The sequence below is a fragment of the Cucurbita moschata genome, unplaced genomic scaffold (assembly GCF_002738365.1).
Source record: "Cucurbita moschata cultivar Rifu unplaced genomic scaffold, Cmos_1.0 Cmo_Scf00031, whole genome shotgun sequence".
NCBI classification, from domain to species: domain Eukaryota; kingdom Viridiplantae; phylum Streptophyta; class Magnoliopsida; order Cucurbitales; family Cucurbitaceae; genus Cucurbita; species Cucurbita moschata.
In genome coordinates this window covers 2,189,917-2,207,980 of record NW_019268547.1, presented here as the reverse complement: position 1 = coordinate 2,207,980, position 18,064 = coordinate 2,189,917, and the positions used below count along the sequence as shown (strand labels likewise).

General features: G+C 38.1%; 4 protein-coding genes across 4 annotated transcripts; 1 reads left to right on the top strand and 3 right to left on the bottom strand.

The window, feature by feature from the left end:
- Positions 1 to 259: 259 nt before the first annotated feature.
- Positions 260 to 4,753, bottom strand: LOC111464914 (pheophorbide a oxygenase, chloroplastic). The gene is made up of 8 exons (XM_023109195.1): positions 3,965 to 4,753; positions 3,528 to 3,763; positions 3,298 to 3,424; positions 2,440 to 2,576; positions 1,757 to 1,916; positions 1,386 to 1,658; positions 314 to 662; positions 260 to 279 (listed from the first exon to the last, which is right to left on the bottom strand). Exons 1-7 carry the CDS (start codon positions 4,412 to 4,414, stop codon positions 408 to 410), a joined length of 1,638 nt encoding a protein of 545 aa, XP_022964963.1. The 5' UTR covers positions 4,415 to 4,753; the 3' UTR covers positions 260 to 279; positions 314 to 407.
- A 1,618-nt stretch (positions 4,754 to 6,371) lies between these two features.
- On the bottom strand, positions 6,372 to 7,143 carry LOC111464657 (histone H2B.7-like). Its single transcript, XM_023108873.1, has 2 exons — positions 6,577 to 7,143; positions 6,372 to 6,542 (listed from the first exon to the last, which is right to left on the bottom strand). Exon 1 carries the CDS (start codon positions 7,058 to 7,060, stop codon positions 6,632 to 6,634), a length of 429 nt encoding a protein of 142 aa, XP_022964641.1. The 5' UTR covers positions 7,061 to 7,143; the 3' UTR covers positions 6,372 to 6,542; positions 6,577 to 6,631.
- A 5,692-nt stretch (positions 7,144 to 12,835) lies between these two features.
- On the top strand, positions 12,836 to 13,429 carry LOC111464672 (histone H2B.7-like). Its single transcript, XM_023108893.1, has one exon. It carries the CDS (start codon positions 12,894 to 12,896, stop codon positions 13,320 to 13,322), a length of 429 nt encoding a protein of 142 aa, XP_022964661.1. The 5' UTR covers positions 12,836 to 12,893; the 3' UTR covers positions 13,323 to 13,429.
- Positions 13,430 to 14,908: 1,479 nt separating this feature from the next.
- Positions 14,909 to 16,153, bottom strand: LOC111464900 (protein SENSITIVE TO PROTON RHIZOTOXICITY 2-like). The gene is made up of 2 exons (XM_023109182.1): positions 15,765 to 16,153; positions 14,909 to 15,637 (listed from the first exon to the last, which is right to left on the bottom strand). The coding sequence occupies exons 1-2, from the start codon at positions 16,139 to 16,141 to the stop codon at positions 15,031 to 15,033; spliced, it is 984 nt and encodes a 327-aa protein (XP_022964950.1). The 5' UTR covers positions 16,142 to 16,153; the 3' UTR covers positions 14,909 to 15,030.
- Positions 16,154 to 18,064: the final 1,911 nt, after the last annotated feature.

Below are 18,064 nucleotides of genomic sequence, written 5' to 3'. Positions count from 1 at the left end.
CCAAGTGATTGACACAACTAAGTTTAAAGAAGGATTTCATATCCCTTACCTTGTTCAATCAGTTGTTTAGGGCATGGTATGAAATTTAATATCTAATAACCCTTTTAATTCTATTAGAGTTAGAATTATTTTGTAAGAAATTAAACAAACTATATGCTTAGTAACTTAGGTAAGCTTCCATTTGTTACATAATATAACTTCATTAATCAATCTAACCTCATTTTCCTTCCAAAATAAACGACTAAATTGCAACAATTCCAAATGGAAATTAACATATCAACAAAAAGAAAAAGAAAAAGAAAAAAAAGCATATTTTAATCTAATTTTGTTGCGAAGTATTCAACTATGCATCTTTCGTGTAACTATACCCAAGTAAAAATGCATCTTTCAGCCTCTCTCTCTGTCTGCTAATCAATCTCAGCATGAACATAGTCAATGAACACAAAATTCTTTTGAAGTTCAAAGAGAGCGTAAGCCAAACCCGCGCTTGTGAGCGCAAGAGCGGCGAGAAGAATACGCATCTGCAAAGCAGAAGGGATGCCGGCTGTGGCTGCAAACACTACAGTTGCTCCAATTAGCAGCTTCTGCAGTGTCTGAAATGTTTTATAAGCTCCTCTACATGATGAACAATGGAGTGTGTGTTGCTCAAATCTGTCCAGCATCTGTATTCGAAATATATATTTAGTGAGATAAATCAACCCATAAAACTATAATCTCACTAATGGTGGGCTTAGACCGTTACAAATGGTATTAGAGCCACACACCGGACAATGTGTTAGCGAGGAGGCTAAGCCCCGAAGGGCGGTAGATACGAGGCAGTGTACCAGCAAGGACGCTGGGCTACGAAGGGAGTGGATTAAGGGGTCCCACTTTGATTGGAGAAGGGAACGAGTGTCAGCGAAGACGCTAGGCCCCGAAAGGGGTGGATTGTGAGATCCTACATCGGTTGGGGAGGAGAACGAAATATTCTTTATAAGGGTATGGAAACCTCTCCTTAATAAATGTGTTTTAAAACCCTGAAGGGAAAGCCAAAAAAGGTCAATATCTACTAGAGGTGGGCTTGGACCATTACAAATGGTATTAGAGCCATACATCGGGCGATGTGCCAGCGAGAAGGCTGAGCCTCGAAGAGAGATGGACACGAGGCGGTGTGCCAACAAGGACGTTGGGAAAAGGGAACGAGTGTCAGCGAGAACACTGGCCCCGAAGGAGGGTGGATTGTGATCCACCGGGCTTATGCCGTTACACTAAATCAACTAAACCACATTCTTGGTTTTTGAATTAGTTTGGTCAACGAGTTTCCTTAACCCAGCTTCTGGATTGATCAGAAGATTCATGCATATAATTTTATAACAACAATCCAGATGCAGGTAAATTTTCTATACCTGACGTTTAGATAGAACTGTTGATGGCAGAGGCTGCTGGCTGCTAGCCCCAAACCATTCAGGTTGGCCCTTTCCGTGTCGCCTCAGCCAATTTCGGAACGCCAGTACCAAACGATCAGCTTGCGTTGGCGTAAATGTTATTTTAGTGTATTCTTTATTTACATCTGTGGAATCTTCCATTGACAAAAATATCTTCTCCTGACCCTGAAGAACAATCATGTCTCCATCATATACCTTATTTGACGTCCAATGCTCGTGCCACCGAGGAACCAACTAATACGAAAGCGAAAATAGTAAGTCAAACACAGTGATCTCGCATATTATAACACATTGCATGATCAACAACAATAGAGATAATGAGCACTGCTTACCTGCCACCAAGCAGGACCAGGCATCGAAAACTGAAAGAAGTTTCGAGCACTGCATACAATAGAACGAGTTTTTCCAGGACCCATTGGCACATTGAAGGAGCAAATCCATATTACCCATTTTTGATCGCCGAGTACAGGAAGCTTCGTGTCGATCTCAACTCTGAAGAGAAGAAAAGTTTACATTAGTGTTGTTCCTTTTTTCTTAAGCTCATTCATCATATTCTCTTCTCAAGCATCTCTATAGATTCCTCTGCCTCACACCTTCCCTAAAGTTCAATCAACTAGCATCAAAGAAGCACGGATACGAATGTGGGAAGGATTTGTATTCTTAAAAACGAGTGATATCTATTTTGCTCTCAAAATTTATTCAAAGTCAAGTGTTCGATACTTATCTAACAAATGTTGGACCTTCCATGTACCACTATTGTACAACACATCCGTTGCACTAACGAGTGTCGTGTCAGACATAGACACACTAGCCAAACTAAAGTGTCATTCTCAATAAACTATCAGCCATTATGCTAAGCTAACCACTAATGTTTTGCTCATTGCATGAGGTTCCTGATCATCATACTTATATTGGTATATAATATCAGAGAATACGCAAAGGATGGTTCCAACAATCTTAAGCTATGCATTATTGAAATTTGAATACAGGATGAAGAAATGAGTGAATTCCTTACTTGTTGATATAGTAACAAGGAGCAACAAACTTGGCACTGATCCTTGGGTTCCCCTTATTTGCACCAGAAAATCCCCATGGACCATTAGAATCCAACTTGAAAGGTAAAGGTTTCGCTCGATCCCGCCTCCCTGTAACCTGTGAAGATGTTTTTTTTTTTTCAGGCATTGAGATTTTCAACCAAAGAAAAGTGTGATTGTAACCGTCCAAGCCCACCACTGACAGATATTGTCCTCTTTGGACTTTCTCTTTCGGGCTTCCCTACAAGGTTTTTAAAACGCATCTACTAGGGAGAGGTTTTCACACCTTTATAAATGTTTCGTTCCCCTCCCCAACCGATGTGGGATCTCACAATCCATCCCCCTTGGAGGTTTAGCGTCCTCACTGGCACACCGCCCAGTATCTAGTTCTGATACCATTTGTAACAGTCCAAGCCCAACACTAAAAGATATTATCCTCTTTGGGCTTTGCCCTTTCGGGCTCCTCCTCAAGGTTTTTAAAACGCATCTACTAGGGAGAGGTTTCCACACCCTTATAAACGTTTCGTTCTCCTCTCCAACCGATGTGGAATCTCAAACCAAATTTTCTGGTATAGTTGTTCTATGATGAGAACTTTCCTATGAAATGTTCTTGTTTCAATCTTTTCTAAAGCATAGTAAATATTTAACAGCACTAGCCCGGTAGCATCGAAGTTTTTCGGTTCTTGATATGTAATATGTTTTGCTTCACTGAAGCATCCCCCAGGTCTAGAAGGAACAGAAATACACAAACAAGCATAATAGTTCAATCTATAACGAAATCATTGATGGAAAATTCAAGTTTAATTGAAACAAGATCCCTCACTTTAGCCCTCTCTTACCTTGTGATGAGCAAAATCAATGTGGGAAGGATCCGAGACGTTCTCCATTAGTGTATCATAACCATAGAATAGATCCCGCTGAATCGTAACCGATGAGAACTCAGGCTTATAAAAGTCATCAGGGAGCCTAGACAATGAAGGATTGATCAATCATGGTGAAGTGCTATCATTGTGAAAACTACAAATCAAGACGAATACACAAAAAGAACTGCAAATCCCGAATCGAATACCTTGGAGGTGTGGTGGCATTGGCTCTTTCCCAACCATTCTCATCCGGCCAAACGAAAAGGAGGCCTTGAGACACCATAGTAGGGAACCTTGTAGCACACGCTCTAGGCGACTGATGAGCCCGAGATTCCGGGCCTTCTGATGATGCCTGAGGGATCTTAACACAAGATCCACACCCATCAAAGGACCATCCATGGTATGAACACTGCAAATTGCCATCTTCATCTATACGACCTTCCTAAAAGATAACATCATCGCGTCGAAGTAAGCAAGATTTCATCTTACTAACTATCTTCTGTTCATCAGACTAAATTATCTTCTGTTTGTTCAAAGAAAATTTGCAAAAAAATCAAAACTCTGTGCATAAAATTCTTTACGTTTTATCAAGAACAGCAGCTTCACAAAGCTAAAAAATGGAAGAACAAGTCAGGAAGCTTACAGACAAAGGAGCAAGGCGATGAGGGCACTTATCATCAAAAGCAACCCACTCGCTTCTTGATTTATCAAACCAAAGAACAATATCTCTTCCCAGAAGCTGAAACGGTGTTGGCAAAGCAGGGTCCAAATCTTCAATCAGGGAAACAGGGTACCAATTATCCCTCCATGAAAACGGCGAAGACGAGCTCTCATTGCCCGATTCATCCACTTCCACTTCATCCAAATTCTCCGCCTCAGATTTCTCGGAATCCGCCGTCGATGGCGGCGTTGGAGGCGCAGCCACACGAACAGGCCGGATAGTCGATGCCCTAATGTGCGATTTTCTCGACAGAAAATTAGGGTTCCGATCCGATACAATTAAAGACGGAACTATTCTGAGAGATTTCACATGATTTAACGAAGATGTAATAAGAGTAGCAGAAACAGCAGATGTAGCGATCGAAAGAGCCATTAAAGAAAAACAATCAACACAGAGAATCAAATTCGTAACAAATCTGGATCAAATAAGAACAGGTTGCGTACACGTTTGGAGATGAAATTTCCAGGACTCTCATCTAGAAACAAAACGAAGCTTCTTTTGGAGCAAACGCAATCGGAGGGAGAGGATTGGAAGGGTTTCAAACAGGGTTTTGGCGATGGATGAATCATGTCCACAGATTTAGAGAAGCGTTTAAAAAGTGGAGAATTGAGAATTGATGGAGAAAGATCAGCGTGTAGCGATGATGGTGGGACAGGAAATTTGAGATTTCTCATGAGAGAATGTGGAAATTGTTCATACGATTGAGGAAAAAAACAGATTTGTTGTGGAGATTGTTTGGATTTTTGTTGATCATCCAATGCATTTCGCGACTAAGCAACATCAACTCGTTGGAGCTTAATTGGTATGGCTGCAATGTCAAAATTAATCGATTAAAGTCAAAGGAACAATCTTGACCACGTTGTTCTAGTCAACTAGAGATATTATATTGATAAAAATAAATGCTACTATGATAATTAACAAATTAAAAAGGGGAAGAGAGAGAGGGAATGTCACAAAATAGATTAAACATTATATATAATTAATAATTTTTTTCGATCTCATCTAACGATGTCTAGAGATGTCTTGTCTCATGCTTTCCTCTCTCTATCCCCAATTTTAATATCAATTCTCGTAGAATTTCTCATTTTATTTTGGTAGGATTGGAGCAAGTATTCGCAGGCAGGTATTAACTTACCACCACGTCTTTCGATGTAGTCAAATAACGGTCAACTAGTTTCGAAGACTATAACGGTTTTTTTTAAACTAACCCAAGTCTAAACTTCAAGGACTATAAGTATATTTTACCTAGTTTTTATGGAAAATCGCTTCGTATAAAGGTAATTACGTAATAAGGGTGAATACTTGAAAAAACTTCATATCATCAAAGCAAGTTATCTCCTCTTTTGTCGAGTACCCATCCAAAGGTGCACGATGCAACAAAAACACTGAGTTATGGTGTGGAAAATTCCTCATTGTTACCTCCCGTAGGAGTTTGGGCTATGTCTCAATCCCAGTGTGGCTAATCATCATCTCGGTAAGTATTGTCTCACCAACTAGCTAATTAGATGTGAGCCCCTCCTTGGGCAGATTCCTCCTTTTTCTCCTCAACATACAAGGTATTAGCCGTCATTTCCAACAATTGTTTCTCTCGATAAGTTCTCACGCGTTACTCATCTATCCGCCACTAAGAACACCATTTTTTGAACGACTTGTACTAGGTTAGGTGATTGGCAATTGCAGTGGAGGCCTAATTGGAGCCAGAGACATATGGTGAATAAAATAGTTGAACTTGTATGCTATATAGCCAAAGGGCTAAAACTGGTTCAAGGTGAAGCATCAGCCGTATCCACTACTGTTCTTAGTATGTAGCATGAGTGGACGAGGATTTAACAAACCCAACAACTTTGCTCAAGTTTTATGCCTATGCCTATGGGTTTGAAGGCAGGAGTGCAACAATTCCTCACTACCAATCAAGATTTATGCCTATGCCTATGGGTTTGACACCCATATCACCAAATGGAAGCTATGCCAAACTCAGTGTGCAGTGGTTTGTTTGGGTGAATCCTGAAGGCATCATAGAACAATCTTGCAAGTCTATGGAGTAACAGAGTTTCAACGAACAAAACAGATAGCCAATCGACAGTTTGTTCAATCACTTGCACATTCATGTAAGGAAATCTAAGAGCAAATGATTCACACTGGAGTACAAACTGAGAAGATCAAAGACAAACTAAGCTGATTATAGGCTGGACCAAAGTTTCAAGTTGAGAAACCAACAATTAAGACAGGTATGAGGCATATTGATCAGGATCGTGGCAGTCTATGCACTACAAGACTAAATTAGTATACCATCAAGGCGATGAATCTGTTCAACTTGATCATAAAAACATAATGAACCGTAGAATATGAGTTGCAATAAGATTCAATGTCAGGTACAAACTCGTGAAGTACAAATTAGGTCAAGTCTATAGAGATCCAGAATACAATCTAAACAATGTGGCCAGAATCAAGTAAGTCACAAACGAAATCATGTTATATAAATCGATTCTCGTTCACTTAACTAAAAAGTATGCAACAAAAGGAAGCGAAATCAACAATTTCGAGGAGTCGTGCCGCTTTTAACACGAGAAAACCCTAATATTCATCAGTCTAAGAGCTAGTAAATTTGGTAACAGCCTTAGTACCCTCGGAGACGGCGTGTTTGGCCAACTCACCGGGAAGAACAAGTCGCACGGCCGTTTGGATCTCTCGAGAGGTGATGGTCGGCTTCTTGTTGTAACGAGCGAGTTTGGAGGATTCCTGAGCGAGTTTCTCAAAAATGTCGTTGATGAAACTGTTCATAATCCCCATGGCCTTGCTGGAGATTCCGATATCAGGATGAACTTGCTTGAGAACCTTAAAGATGTAGATCTTGTAAGTCTCGATGCTCTTCTTGGCCTTCTTCTTCTTCTTGTCAGAGGCGTCCTTAGGAAGCTTCTTCTCGGCTCTCGGCTTCTTCTCCGCCGGAGCCTTCTCGGCCTTCTTCTCCTCCGCCGCTGGCTTCTTCTCGGCAGGCTTCTTCTCAGCCTTAGGCGCCATTGCAAAGCTACCGAAGATTTTGGAGATTACTAAGAGACGGAATCCTTGAGAATGCAAATAGTGAGTTCTGTAGATCTGGTCGAGGGACTTGATATTTATTGATGGAAACGGCGCGATATGATTGGTTCATTTGTTTTGACGCGGATCAGCGACGTGGACGGTTGAGATCACGGGAGGCGTTATCGAGGTTCGATGAATTTCGTTGCCGTGAAAATTTTTCAAGGGCTTAGTTTTAGCGGGCTCTGTTTCGCGGGTCCTTTTATTGTTTATTTAAATAATTTTTATAAATATATTTTATTTAATAAATCTAAAATTTAGTTCCAATATTTTGCGCGCTAAATAAAATAATTTAAAACAATAAAAACGGTTGAAAATGATATCGTCCACTTTAAGTATAAGCTACTTTGCTTTGGGCTTTTCAAAAAGTCGTGCATATTTCATAGTATCGTGTATAAGTCATTTAAAGTATAATAAATATCTTCCTATCCTCAAAGGAAGAAGACGTGCGTTGCCATTAGCAAACTACCCTTGAAACCGTTCTTCTCCATCCCTCTACAGTCAACTTTTGGCCTCGGTTTCTTCATAAAACTTAAAGATCACAGTGTAAGGAAGGGCTAGGGATTGATTTCATACCTCTCTCGTGGATCGTAGCTCAAGATATTCACTGTAAGAGTTTGCCAGAAAACATGTTTCTCATCTGAGCTAAACCGAAAAATTCTCGTTGGTAGGGATATTTTAGACCTTATCCAACCTTATTTCCTTTGTGAGATATCTTCGTTATCTTACCCTCAAGTTTAAGAAATGGATTTGGACGGATGAATTCACATGAGGCTCCCAATTTCCCAATTCTTCCTCTCGGTTTCTTAACCATATTTATGTAGAGATGAAGGTTCATTGGACGGCACGATAGAGACCTCATCGGGCCTAGATTTCTTCATGAAAACTCTTCTTCTCATCTCCACAAAGCTACTGGGATTGGTTTCACTGAGTGAGATGGTCGATATGGGATGAATTTTGGATTACCCTCGATCTTACTACATACCTAATAACGATTTATTCAATCACCCTCGATCCTAAGCTCCATCGTTTTCGTGGTCTTCATGAGAAACGTTCCTTGTCATCCCAAAAAACAATTGCTATTGGTGAAAAGGGATGAATTTGCTAGTTGGTGCATTGGGCTCATAGGTTGAATTGTAACTCTTGGATTTCATGAGTTGGCATGTCTTTGGAAAAGATCCAACGGTTAGATTTCAAGATTTCATCGATATTGTACTGACTTTCTACGGTAGTGTACCAAATTTTCTTATTCGTGACAATTTTGTAAATATCTTTTAAACGTTAGGTGTATTTGGTAATTTGCCGCTTTTCGATTATTTTATTATTTTCCCATAAAAATTCAAACTTTTCTTAAAAAAAATCTCCTTTTAATAATAATAAATTATTAGAATCGAAATAAAAAAAATTAAAAGTAAATTATAAATAAAGTAATAATAATAAAACGTGAGAAATGGAAAGTTTTCATATATATATATATATATATATATTTTTTTTTTAATTTTCAAATTATTAGAATATAATACAATAAGAGCCGCATTTTCAATATAGTGACATTGTATCCAATAGAGAAATTATAAACTATAGTTTTTGGGTAACATTATTATATATGCAATTGTTATTATTTTATATGGTTGCACACGTATTATAAATCTTTAATGATTTTCTAGATCTTATAGAATAAAAGCTAACGACTTAGGATAATCTATTTTTTAACCAAATATTTTATATACATAAATTACTAATTGACTATTTCTTATAAAAAATAATTGAAGCGAAAAACTTTGGTGACCATTTGAATGCTTATGAAAATACAGACTAAACTGATCCCTGGGTCGACTCCCTCTAAAGAAACACATCTCTCGAGTACTTCCATCCCTGATAAGGCAACCCTAATACTCAACTCAATGATCCAAAGGCAAGAACTATTGAATCAAAGTAATTAACACCTCCTTATACGAAATTTGGATTAACTAAGGGATAAGACTAGAATTAGATTACCTTTTACGATCGAAGAACTAGGAGCAAGATTTGGAACCTTGTTCTAAATTGAGTCACTCCACAATTGAACTTGATCAAGGCTGGATCGAATGGCTCGGATGCAATTCTACCACAAGAATTGCTTGAAATTTAGAAATAGCAAAATTGATGCTCGGATTTCTGAGGAAAACGTCTCAATTTGAGATCTCAATTTCATTCATTCACCAATCTAATTTTTACATAACATATTGTGGGTATTTATAGTCTCCCAAGGACGTTTGTAGCCGAGATTCAATCTCAATCCCCTTTAATCTCCACAAAAGACGAAGTCAATTTTGACTATTACAAAATGAAAACGTTAAAAACAATAAAGTCTTCCAACAAACGTTGATATGTTTGAGTGGCTAAGGAGACAAACTTGAAATTTATTGGATCGTGTAATAGATCCAGTTGGAACATTTGGAACACCGTGATTCTTATCACCCCCAACCCCACCCCACCCCCTACTTCGACCATAGCCTACTTCTTGGCTCTCATTATATCCTTATCCTAGTAGGTTACCACAAACTTTTTTTTGGGCTCTAAGAAGTTCGGGCCTAGTTCAGCTATCTGAGCTTCTAGGAAGTTCTCAAAGTTTCGAGCGATTCTCTTGCATGTCACAAACTCTTTCGCAACATGAGGTTATTACCACATTCACCAAGGGCAACCATCATGAGTCAACTACCTGTATAGTCATTAGTAAACTTTTCAGGATCGGTTCATGATATTGTGGCCTCAACCTCTAGTCCGTCCCTACACTTAATTGAAGCACTCATTCTAATAAGTACTTTTGTAGTTCCAAGTCCTAAATCCCAACAACTATGCACACAATTAGATGATTGTCTTACATTGTAATGTAATTCTCGTGCATCTTCATATGCAATTGCTAAAATTTCCATGCACACAAATCAGACTCATATAATGTAATTTCAACTTAAAAAGGGACAAACACGAGTAAATGAACCTTAAAACATAAACATAAAAAATAATAAGTCCAACTTTACTATTGATCAAACTGATTGACTGAAGTTGAATTGTGAACGAACAGGATCGCTTGTTGAACTTACCTAATGTAACATCTGGAGTTTTAAGAAATAAATAAAAAAATTAAAAAAAAAAAGCTACAATCACGAATACATGCATTTTCAACTGAAATGAGAGGACTATGGGTGAGCTTTGGTTGCCTGATTTGAGAGGAAATACCCGCGTTTGTCTGAGCTCGCTCGATTAATATTGAACTATTAGTATCATTTGAGGATGAATTGCGCATGAACATGGATAGGTAAGCCTATGATTATGAATTAGTGATGGTTTAGCTCGATTGCACGTTTTAGGACTTCCACAATGTAGACTTTGACTCTAATTGATTTGAATGTTTCGTTAAAGTTATGACATCTTATGATTTCGTTAAAGTTATGACATCTTATGATTTACCGTAGTTTGCTTGATATGTATGTATTTTGTGTGGATATGTATGATTTAATGTCATTTATACGCCTAGGTGCATGTTATGAGGTTGAAATACTTGTTTATGAAGGATGTGTATGACATGTTAGTGAGCTATAGCCTATGTGTTTATCTTTATTTTGTCCTTGAGCCACGTTTAGGGTTTGCTGTAATTACATGGGTTGACTAAGTCTATATAGGAACGATTGGAGTGCAATTCCTAATCGTGAACTCACCTCGACTAGTGAGGATTACTTAGCACGTGTGAATGTGATGTCATCCACTTAGAACCCATGGTACGTAAAAAGTACTACTAGGGTAGCTTCGATTGTACTTAGTGGGGAACCTGTCTTGCACTACTCTAGCCTAGAAAGACGTAAGGATAGGGAGCTTGTTGGGTGCCTGTAGGGGAATTTTTGGCTAAACGCTCAATAGTAGGCATGTATGAAAATATCAGGAAACTAAGAGGTTACCCATAGCAAGCTACGACTTTTCCATGCCTATTAGATTTCCCCGGAGCCCAAAGTAAATTGGGGCGCTCAGACTTATGCATAGAAAGTGTGATGACTAGTCGGACCATCGGACCATGGAACGTAGGAAATGAGAAGTTGTGCACCCTGAAAACCCAACTACACCGATGACCTATACCCTTGGAGTAAGAGTAAGTATATGATTCTTAAGAGCTTGAGAGGGCTATAAATAAACCTGATCCATGGAATTAGCCTACTTTAGGACCTTGGTCGAGCACATAGCTTAAGAAATATTGAATAGGAGAGGTTTCGATGAGTGCCTACAAATATATGCTTACTAAGTACTTTTTATACTCATTCATGCTACTTTTTTTATTTATATATGGATCATAGACCAATGTTCGATAGCAAGAGCGTGTGGGGCCAGGGAACCTCTGAATCGAGTCATCTTCTACTATGCATTTTTAATATCATTTTATTGTCATCTTAAAACTTGTGTTGTTTTGTAAACTGACTTTATAGACATGTTTTTTGTTCTTGTAACACTTTTTATGTCTGTTTATTGTTTAAGTTTGACTTTGATTTTCTCGTGTTCTCTATTTGTTATTCTTGAGTACACGTAGCGATCTGTGATTTGAAACTGGTATGAACCAAGAGACATCAATCACATAATATACTTCAATGAAAATGTGAAAAGAAAATGTAGTTGAAATTATCAAAAAGATATTTCAATTCATGTCAAATTTAGAGTTGACGTTTTTTTGATGTATTTTAAAGCTTATTTAGATTGTGGATAATTATGGTCATAAAGTATACACAGTGGCTAATTATAGTCATAAAGTATGAATGTTAACTCTTGAAATGTCTCAACTAAGGTAAAAGTTTTACTTTGAGGCTATATGAAGTCATGTATGTTATCATCGTAGAGGAGACTTGAAAAATGTAGTAAAATGAGCATTTATGCTTCCCTTTGGTCAATGACTAAGTTTCTTTGCAATCCTATGCAGTTTAGGTTGCATGTAGAATCATTCAAGCTTGACATAATCAATCTTGCTTGTAGAGTGATGCAAATCTCAAACAAGTGTTATTGTCTTGAGATATTCAATCAACAACGTAATCTGAATTTTACTCTCCTCACAGTGATTTCATACCAGAAACCTAAAAAAATAGGTTGTTACATCTGGACTATTCATTTAAACGAATTGGCATGCCCAAATCAAACTGCCTTCTACCACTACTATCTACCGTTTTTGCATGAAGTCACTGTCGATTAACGGTTTTTTAAAAGTTTAAAGGATATTTTTAAAAGTTTTATTAATGGTTTCTGTCTATATACTAACAATAACGATACTCTGAAAGTTTAAAGTTATTTATGAAACTTATACGTATTTTTTTAATTTTAATTTTATTTTTTTAAAAGATTAAATATATTATTAAATTTTTTGAAACATAACCTAATTATTTGCATGCAAATAAATAAAGAGTACTAAAATTATATATTTTAAAGTACATAAATACAAAGTTAAGTTTATTTGCTACCAAATCCCCGACATATTTTAAGCTTTCAAAAATGACCCGGGAAATTGAAATTTTTCAAAAGAAGCCCAAAAAGGAAAGACACGAACCTAAAATTCAAATCGGTCGCCAAAACCAGCCATAAAATCAACCGCGGCCGTCAGATACACATTCTCAAATCTTCACCGTCCACGTCACCGATCCGCGTCTAAACAAAACTAACCAATCACATCACACCATCCTCGTCTATAAATACTAACAACCCCCCACAATCCTGAAACCTACTACTCTTACAATCTCAAAGCAATTTCGTTACATCACAGCAATTAATGGCGCCAAAGGCCGAGAAGAAACCCGCTGAGAAGAAGCCGGCAGCGGAGGAGAAGAAGGCGGAGAAAGCACCGGCGGAGAAGAAGCCGAGAGCCGAGAAGAAGCTGCCCAAAGACGCCGCCGATAAGAAAAAGAAAAGAGCGAAGAAGAGCATCGAGACATACAAGATTTACATCTTTAAGGTACTCAAGCAAGTTCATCCTGATATCGGAATCTCCAGCAAAGCCATGGGGATTATGAACAGTTTCATCAACGACATCTTTGAGAAGCTCGCTCAGGAATCGTCGAAGCTCGCTCGCTACAACAAGAAGCCGACCATTACCTCTCGGGAGATCCAAACGGCGGTGCGCCTTGTTCTTCCTGGTGAGTTGGCTAAGCACGCCGTTTCTGAAGGTACTAAGGCGGTTACCAAGTTTACTAGCTCTTAGATTCATAGAGATTAGGGTTTTTTTTTTGTGTAAAAATGCGGCTTGTCTGTTCTGAATCGTTGAATTCGCTTCTTTAATTTAATGAAATTCGGTTTATATAACGCAAATTTTGTTATATAGCATAGAGTTCATCGAATTAAAATAAGAACAAACATAAACACATAAGGCCATTACATATTAGTAAGCTTTTACGGATGAACTGAGCCGGAACATGCCCTACGAACAGAGCAATATCTTGAAAATATGATTGCTAAGAACAAATAATTTAGTTTGTAATGAGAAATTTATCTTTAATTATTGATGGTAAGTGTGAGTATGTTGTTGATTTGGTGCTCTGATATCACAACCCTGTCACAATTTGGCTCTTTGATAATTTCCGCTGGTTGCTACATAATGTATATTTAATCCTTTCCCAATACCATCACCTCCATTGCCATAATTTGAAGCTTTGATACAACTTGTCAGTATTGCCACCAATGTTCTGATATCATTTAATGTACTCTAATGGCATAATAAAAAATGTTTTGATACTTATTGTTGTACCTTAGAGCTACTTTTGATATCGTTACAGTGAAAATGTGAAAATGGAAGTAAGATTGTTCATACTTTCATATCGAGAAATTAAACAAAGAGACAAGATTTTCATAGAAATTAAACACAGAGACAAAAGAGAGACAAAGATTGATGTGGTTTGAGAAAAAATAACTTTGTTGTCTATTTTTGGGGGTTTCTTGGACAAAATCCTAGAATCTTCCTCGGATTCCTTATAAAAGACATTTAGTCCATCGTAATAGAAGTGAAAGAGGGTATTTATGCACGTCGTGTCCTTTATATGGAAATCGAAGGCTAAGGGTTGACTCGTACTGATTAGAGAGGAGTTCAACAGTAGAGTAGTAGTGAGACCGAGAGGAGTTAGGCAGGGACAGAAGTTTACAGTTCAAGAATCAATCCATAGCCATAGGTGAAAGACAAGAAAAAACAAGAACACAAGGTCAGGCAGACCCGTAATGGAGAGAGGGAGAATCTTCCAGATACTTTGGCAACTTTTTAGGAGTTGGTTTTGCCTTGCCCCTTTCTCTCTCTAATAATCTGGTATCTCTAGTAGAATCAATCAATCAAACTTATCCGCTCTGGCTTTAACTGCTCAGGCTTAACTACTCACAAACTGAATTGCTTTGGCGGGCTTAACCTGTTCCTTACCATGAACTTTGTCTTGAGACAGAGAAGAGATTACGAGAACTTTATCTCACTGCTAAGTTCCGGAATCGATATGACTCTTTCTCCAGTCTGAACCTATGGATTCTTTTAGGAGGTAAAATGGAGGATCATCAGGTAAGTCAAACTCCTTTCCCTCTATACGCTGTTTATTCCCTCTAAGTAAGACTCAACAACTAAAGATGAATTATATCCTTCCTTTCCTATGAGTTCTAGAATGAAGAAGTTAGCTGCTTTGAAAGACCGAACCTGAGCCTGCCCCTTTCTTGAGAGACAAGATTGATGTGGTTCGAGGAAAAACAAATAGTTATGAACTAAATGAAAATTAATAATCAAAGAGAATATGAACCGTTAAAGGGTCATGAACTAAATACAAGTTGTGACAATACATTTCCGTGACAATTTACATCATATTATTCTATCGTACAGAATCCATCAAATTAAATAAGAACAAACATAAACTCATAGGCTCGTTCATATCGGCAGCAAGTTACTAGGCTCTTACAGACGAACTGATCACCGGGGCATGCCCGACAAACAGAGCGACATGACCCATGAGCTTATCTTTCCTGTAAAATGTGGTGCCACAAGAACAAACCCATTTCATGTCTCCACAATGTTTCTCATGAGTCCTCAAATCTGATAGCACTGAAAATTTCTTGCCACTGCAGAGCTTGCAGACATACATTTTGGGGCAATGGGTTCTCTTGTAATGATTTTTCACACAAATCAGTGATTTCAATGGCTGAAACTTGGCATGTTTTTGGTTCCATCTGCAGCCCTCTTGTGGACATGAGTATTTGGTCCCTAATTTCTTGTTTATGTTCATATCCCTTCTATGACTCTTCTCCAGGTTACTCAACGCCCCGCTCGCTTTGTACTCGTCCCCGTGTGCTCGCATGTGCATTCGTAGGTTCGCGTCCCGCTTGAACCCTTTCCCGCAAATTTGGCAGTAATGGGTGTATTTTGCAAGAAGATCTGTTGCGTCTAGCTCAACGATATCGATTGAAGTTCGATAATCTTGTGTTGTTTTCGTTGTCGTTACTCTACTGCTATTGTTGTCGTTGTCGTCGTTATTAGTAGTAGATGTCATGTTGTACCTGTTAAAATATTATCACTAATCCAATAAGGTCAAACCCAATAATCGTATGAGCTAATTGTTAAATACAAAACACAGAATGCTTCTAGATTGAGTGTTTCCTACAAAAAGTTATGTTCACCAGTTACCAGTTCTGATGATGCCGATGATCATTGGCCACGTCGAGAAGGGCAATGGATGGTCGATTATCGTTGTCAACAAGACCATGGAGATTATTATCGACAACATCGTTATGTAACGACGAGTTCAGAGCGAAGTTATTCATCTCTTGACATGTGAACAACATGGAAGAAGCAGCCATGATGAGTTCCTGGATCAGAGAGTTGACCGTTGGTAACTGCGACAAGTCTCGAGGGAGGGACTCGGTCGAGTTTTGAAAGTCGTAGACGACGACGGAGACAACGGATTGGATTTGGTGGAGCTTGTCCTTCAAAATTGAGAGGTTGTAAAGGAGGGAAGTTGAATGGAAATCAGAAGAGAAAGGCATATGGGAATTTGAATTCATGATATCAAAAACTTAGATGTTATTGAAAAAAGAGAGGTTTTATTTATAGTTGAAAACACAAATGGAAAGTCAACGATGAGAAGAGGGTTATATGTTTCATCCCCACATAGAGCCTTCTCCAAATCTCACCATTTTTGCAATCTTAATAAAAACATCATTAAATAAATCAAATGGAAGTTGACATTTGAAGCTCTTACACAAAATAATGAAATATTATACTATAGTTTTTGATGTTACATCATTATTTTAACTTAATGTTTAATTTAATGGATCTTATAATATAAATAAGTTTATGAATTTGTTACATCGAGAACATAGGCTAGTTTTTGTAGCAACCCGTTTCGAGAGGAAAAAAAAAAAAAAACCCTTAACTCGTTTTTGTTCAAATTCTCTCGACAACCCTTCTCCAAATTTCTTTCAAGAATTATGGTCGTAAGAGATCTTACGATATGATAGACGTAGAATATGTTATATCTATACATAGTTATAGAGAATCTACTGATTTACTCGTTTGTTATTATGGATCAAGACCCATCATGTAATCCTCATTGTACACATCTGTATATATGAGGTCGTGACCCATATAGGTCACAGCTCCATTCAACTTAACAGGATAAATCGATTTTCAATTTTTTTTTTTTTGGGTCAGAATTTCATCAATTTCATTATATGTTTGTTGACTCGAGTTAGAAGAATAGTACTGAAGTTGGTCTCCATGTTTAAGGACATTATCGTCAAGGGTTTGCTCGTCGAAAAGAGGTCTAGATTCAACAAACGGGGTCGAAAATCGACCAAAAGTAGCCAAAGTTTGGTTGTGAGAAAAAAAAAAAAAAATTCATCGAGGCGAGACCAAGACAAAAACTATGCCTTAGCTTTGGTGCCTAGACCACTGAGCCACAGGTTCAGGATGGAAGCTTCCTAGGCTTAGTAGTCGAGCAAACACAGCCAGCCAGCGACCCATTCTTGCTAGCCCAACTCTAACATGACCTAGCCTAGTAACACCAGTATCCCAGAAATCTAGAACTTGAGCGACCCAAACCGACTTGATCCACGACCTGCATCACACGATTCGGTAACCCGACTCACGACTTGCGCATCAACTTAACTTCTACTAGCGCGAGCTAGCCCGTGACTGACCCGTCTACCTGACCACAACCCTGCCCCTCTTTGGCTTTGGTTCGGCTAGGTTCAACATAGTCGGGAGGTGTCCTTTAGTGGACTATTTTAGACCTCGTTTTTGCTATTCATATCATGTTTTACCGTTTTTGATGTTATTGTAAGTGTCTAAGGTCAGTATGATCCCTATTTGCTCAATTTAAAACATTTTAAGCTAAGTTAAATGATTAATTGATGTCTCAAACAAACTAAACACTATAATGTGTTCTAATCCCAAGTTATGGGCTCACGTAGGTTGAATTGGATTTTGAAGAGAAGATTCGGGTTAGTTCCAAGAATAATTAGTAACTTTGGCCTAAGTCAACCAAGTAAGTGGTTTCAACATTAGCTTGGTTCGATGACTTGTTTGTTGTATGAACAACACGTGCCTTGTGGCCCCTGCATGTGTTGTGTTTTATGATTGTATGACGTGTACTATGTAATGTAAATGCTATGATATATGTTATGTTATGATATTAGATATTATGCTATGCCGTGGAACTATGTTACGTTATCGATGTTATTTGATTCATGAACCTCCATGTACCCCGTCATGTAAACTATGTTAATAAGTATGCCCCATGCCTATGAGATATTAGAAAACCATGTATTGTTGTTGGAGAACAATACGACAAGAAAACCTTAAATTAAGTAGAAAATTTCAGGTGGTTACAATTTTTAAATACTCAAGCCACGTGCTACTTATTGTTAAGTAAAAGTAAGACACCCATGTACGAGTGACGATGTCCCAGTGAAAACCATGGAATC

Coding starts and splice junctions, on each gene's coding strand:
- LOC111464914 (XM_023109195.1), bottom strand. CDS start 4,414: ATGGCTCTTTCGATCGCTACATCTGCTGTTTCTGCTACTCTTATTACA. Junction 3,425..3,527: donor AATGCCACCACACCTCCAAG/GTATTCGATTCG, acceptor TTCATTGTCTAG/GCTCCCTGATGACTTTTATA. Junction 2,577..3,297: donor TTGATTTTGCTCATCACAAG/GTAAGAGAGGGC, acceptor ACATCTTCACAG/GTTACAGGGAGGCGGGATCG.
- LOC111464657 (XM_023108873.1), bottom strand. CDS start 7,060: ATGGCGCCTAAGGCTGAGAAGAAGCCTGCCGAGAAGAAGCCAGCGGCG.
- LOC111464672 (XM_023108893.1), top strand. CDS start 12,894: ATGGCGCCAAAGGCCGAGAAGAAACCCGCTGAGAAGAAGCCGGCAGCG.
- LOC111464900 (XM_023109182.1), bottom strand. CDS start 16,141: ATGAATTCAAATTCCCATATGCCTTTCTCTTCTGATTTCCATTCAACT. Junction 15,638..15,764: donor CATCGGCATCATCAGAACTG/GTAACTGGTGAA, acceptor ATATTTTAACAG/GTACAACATGACATCTACTA.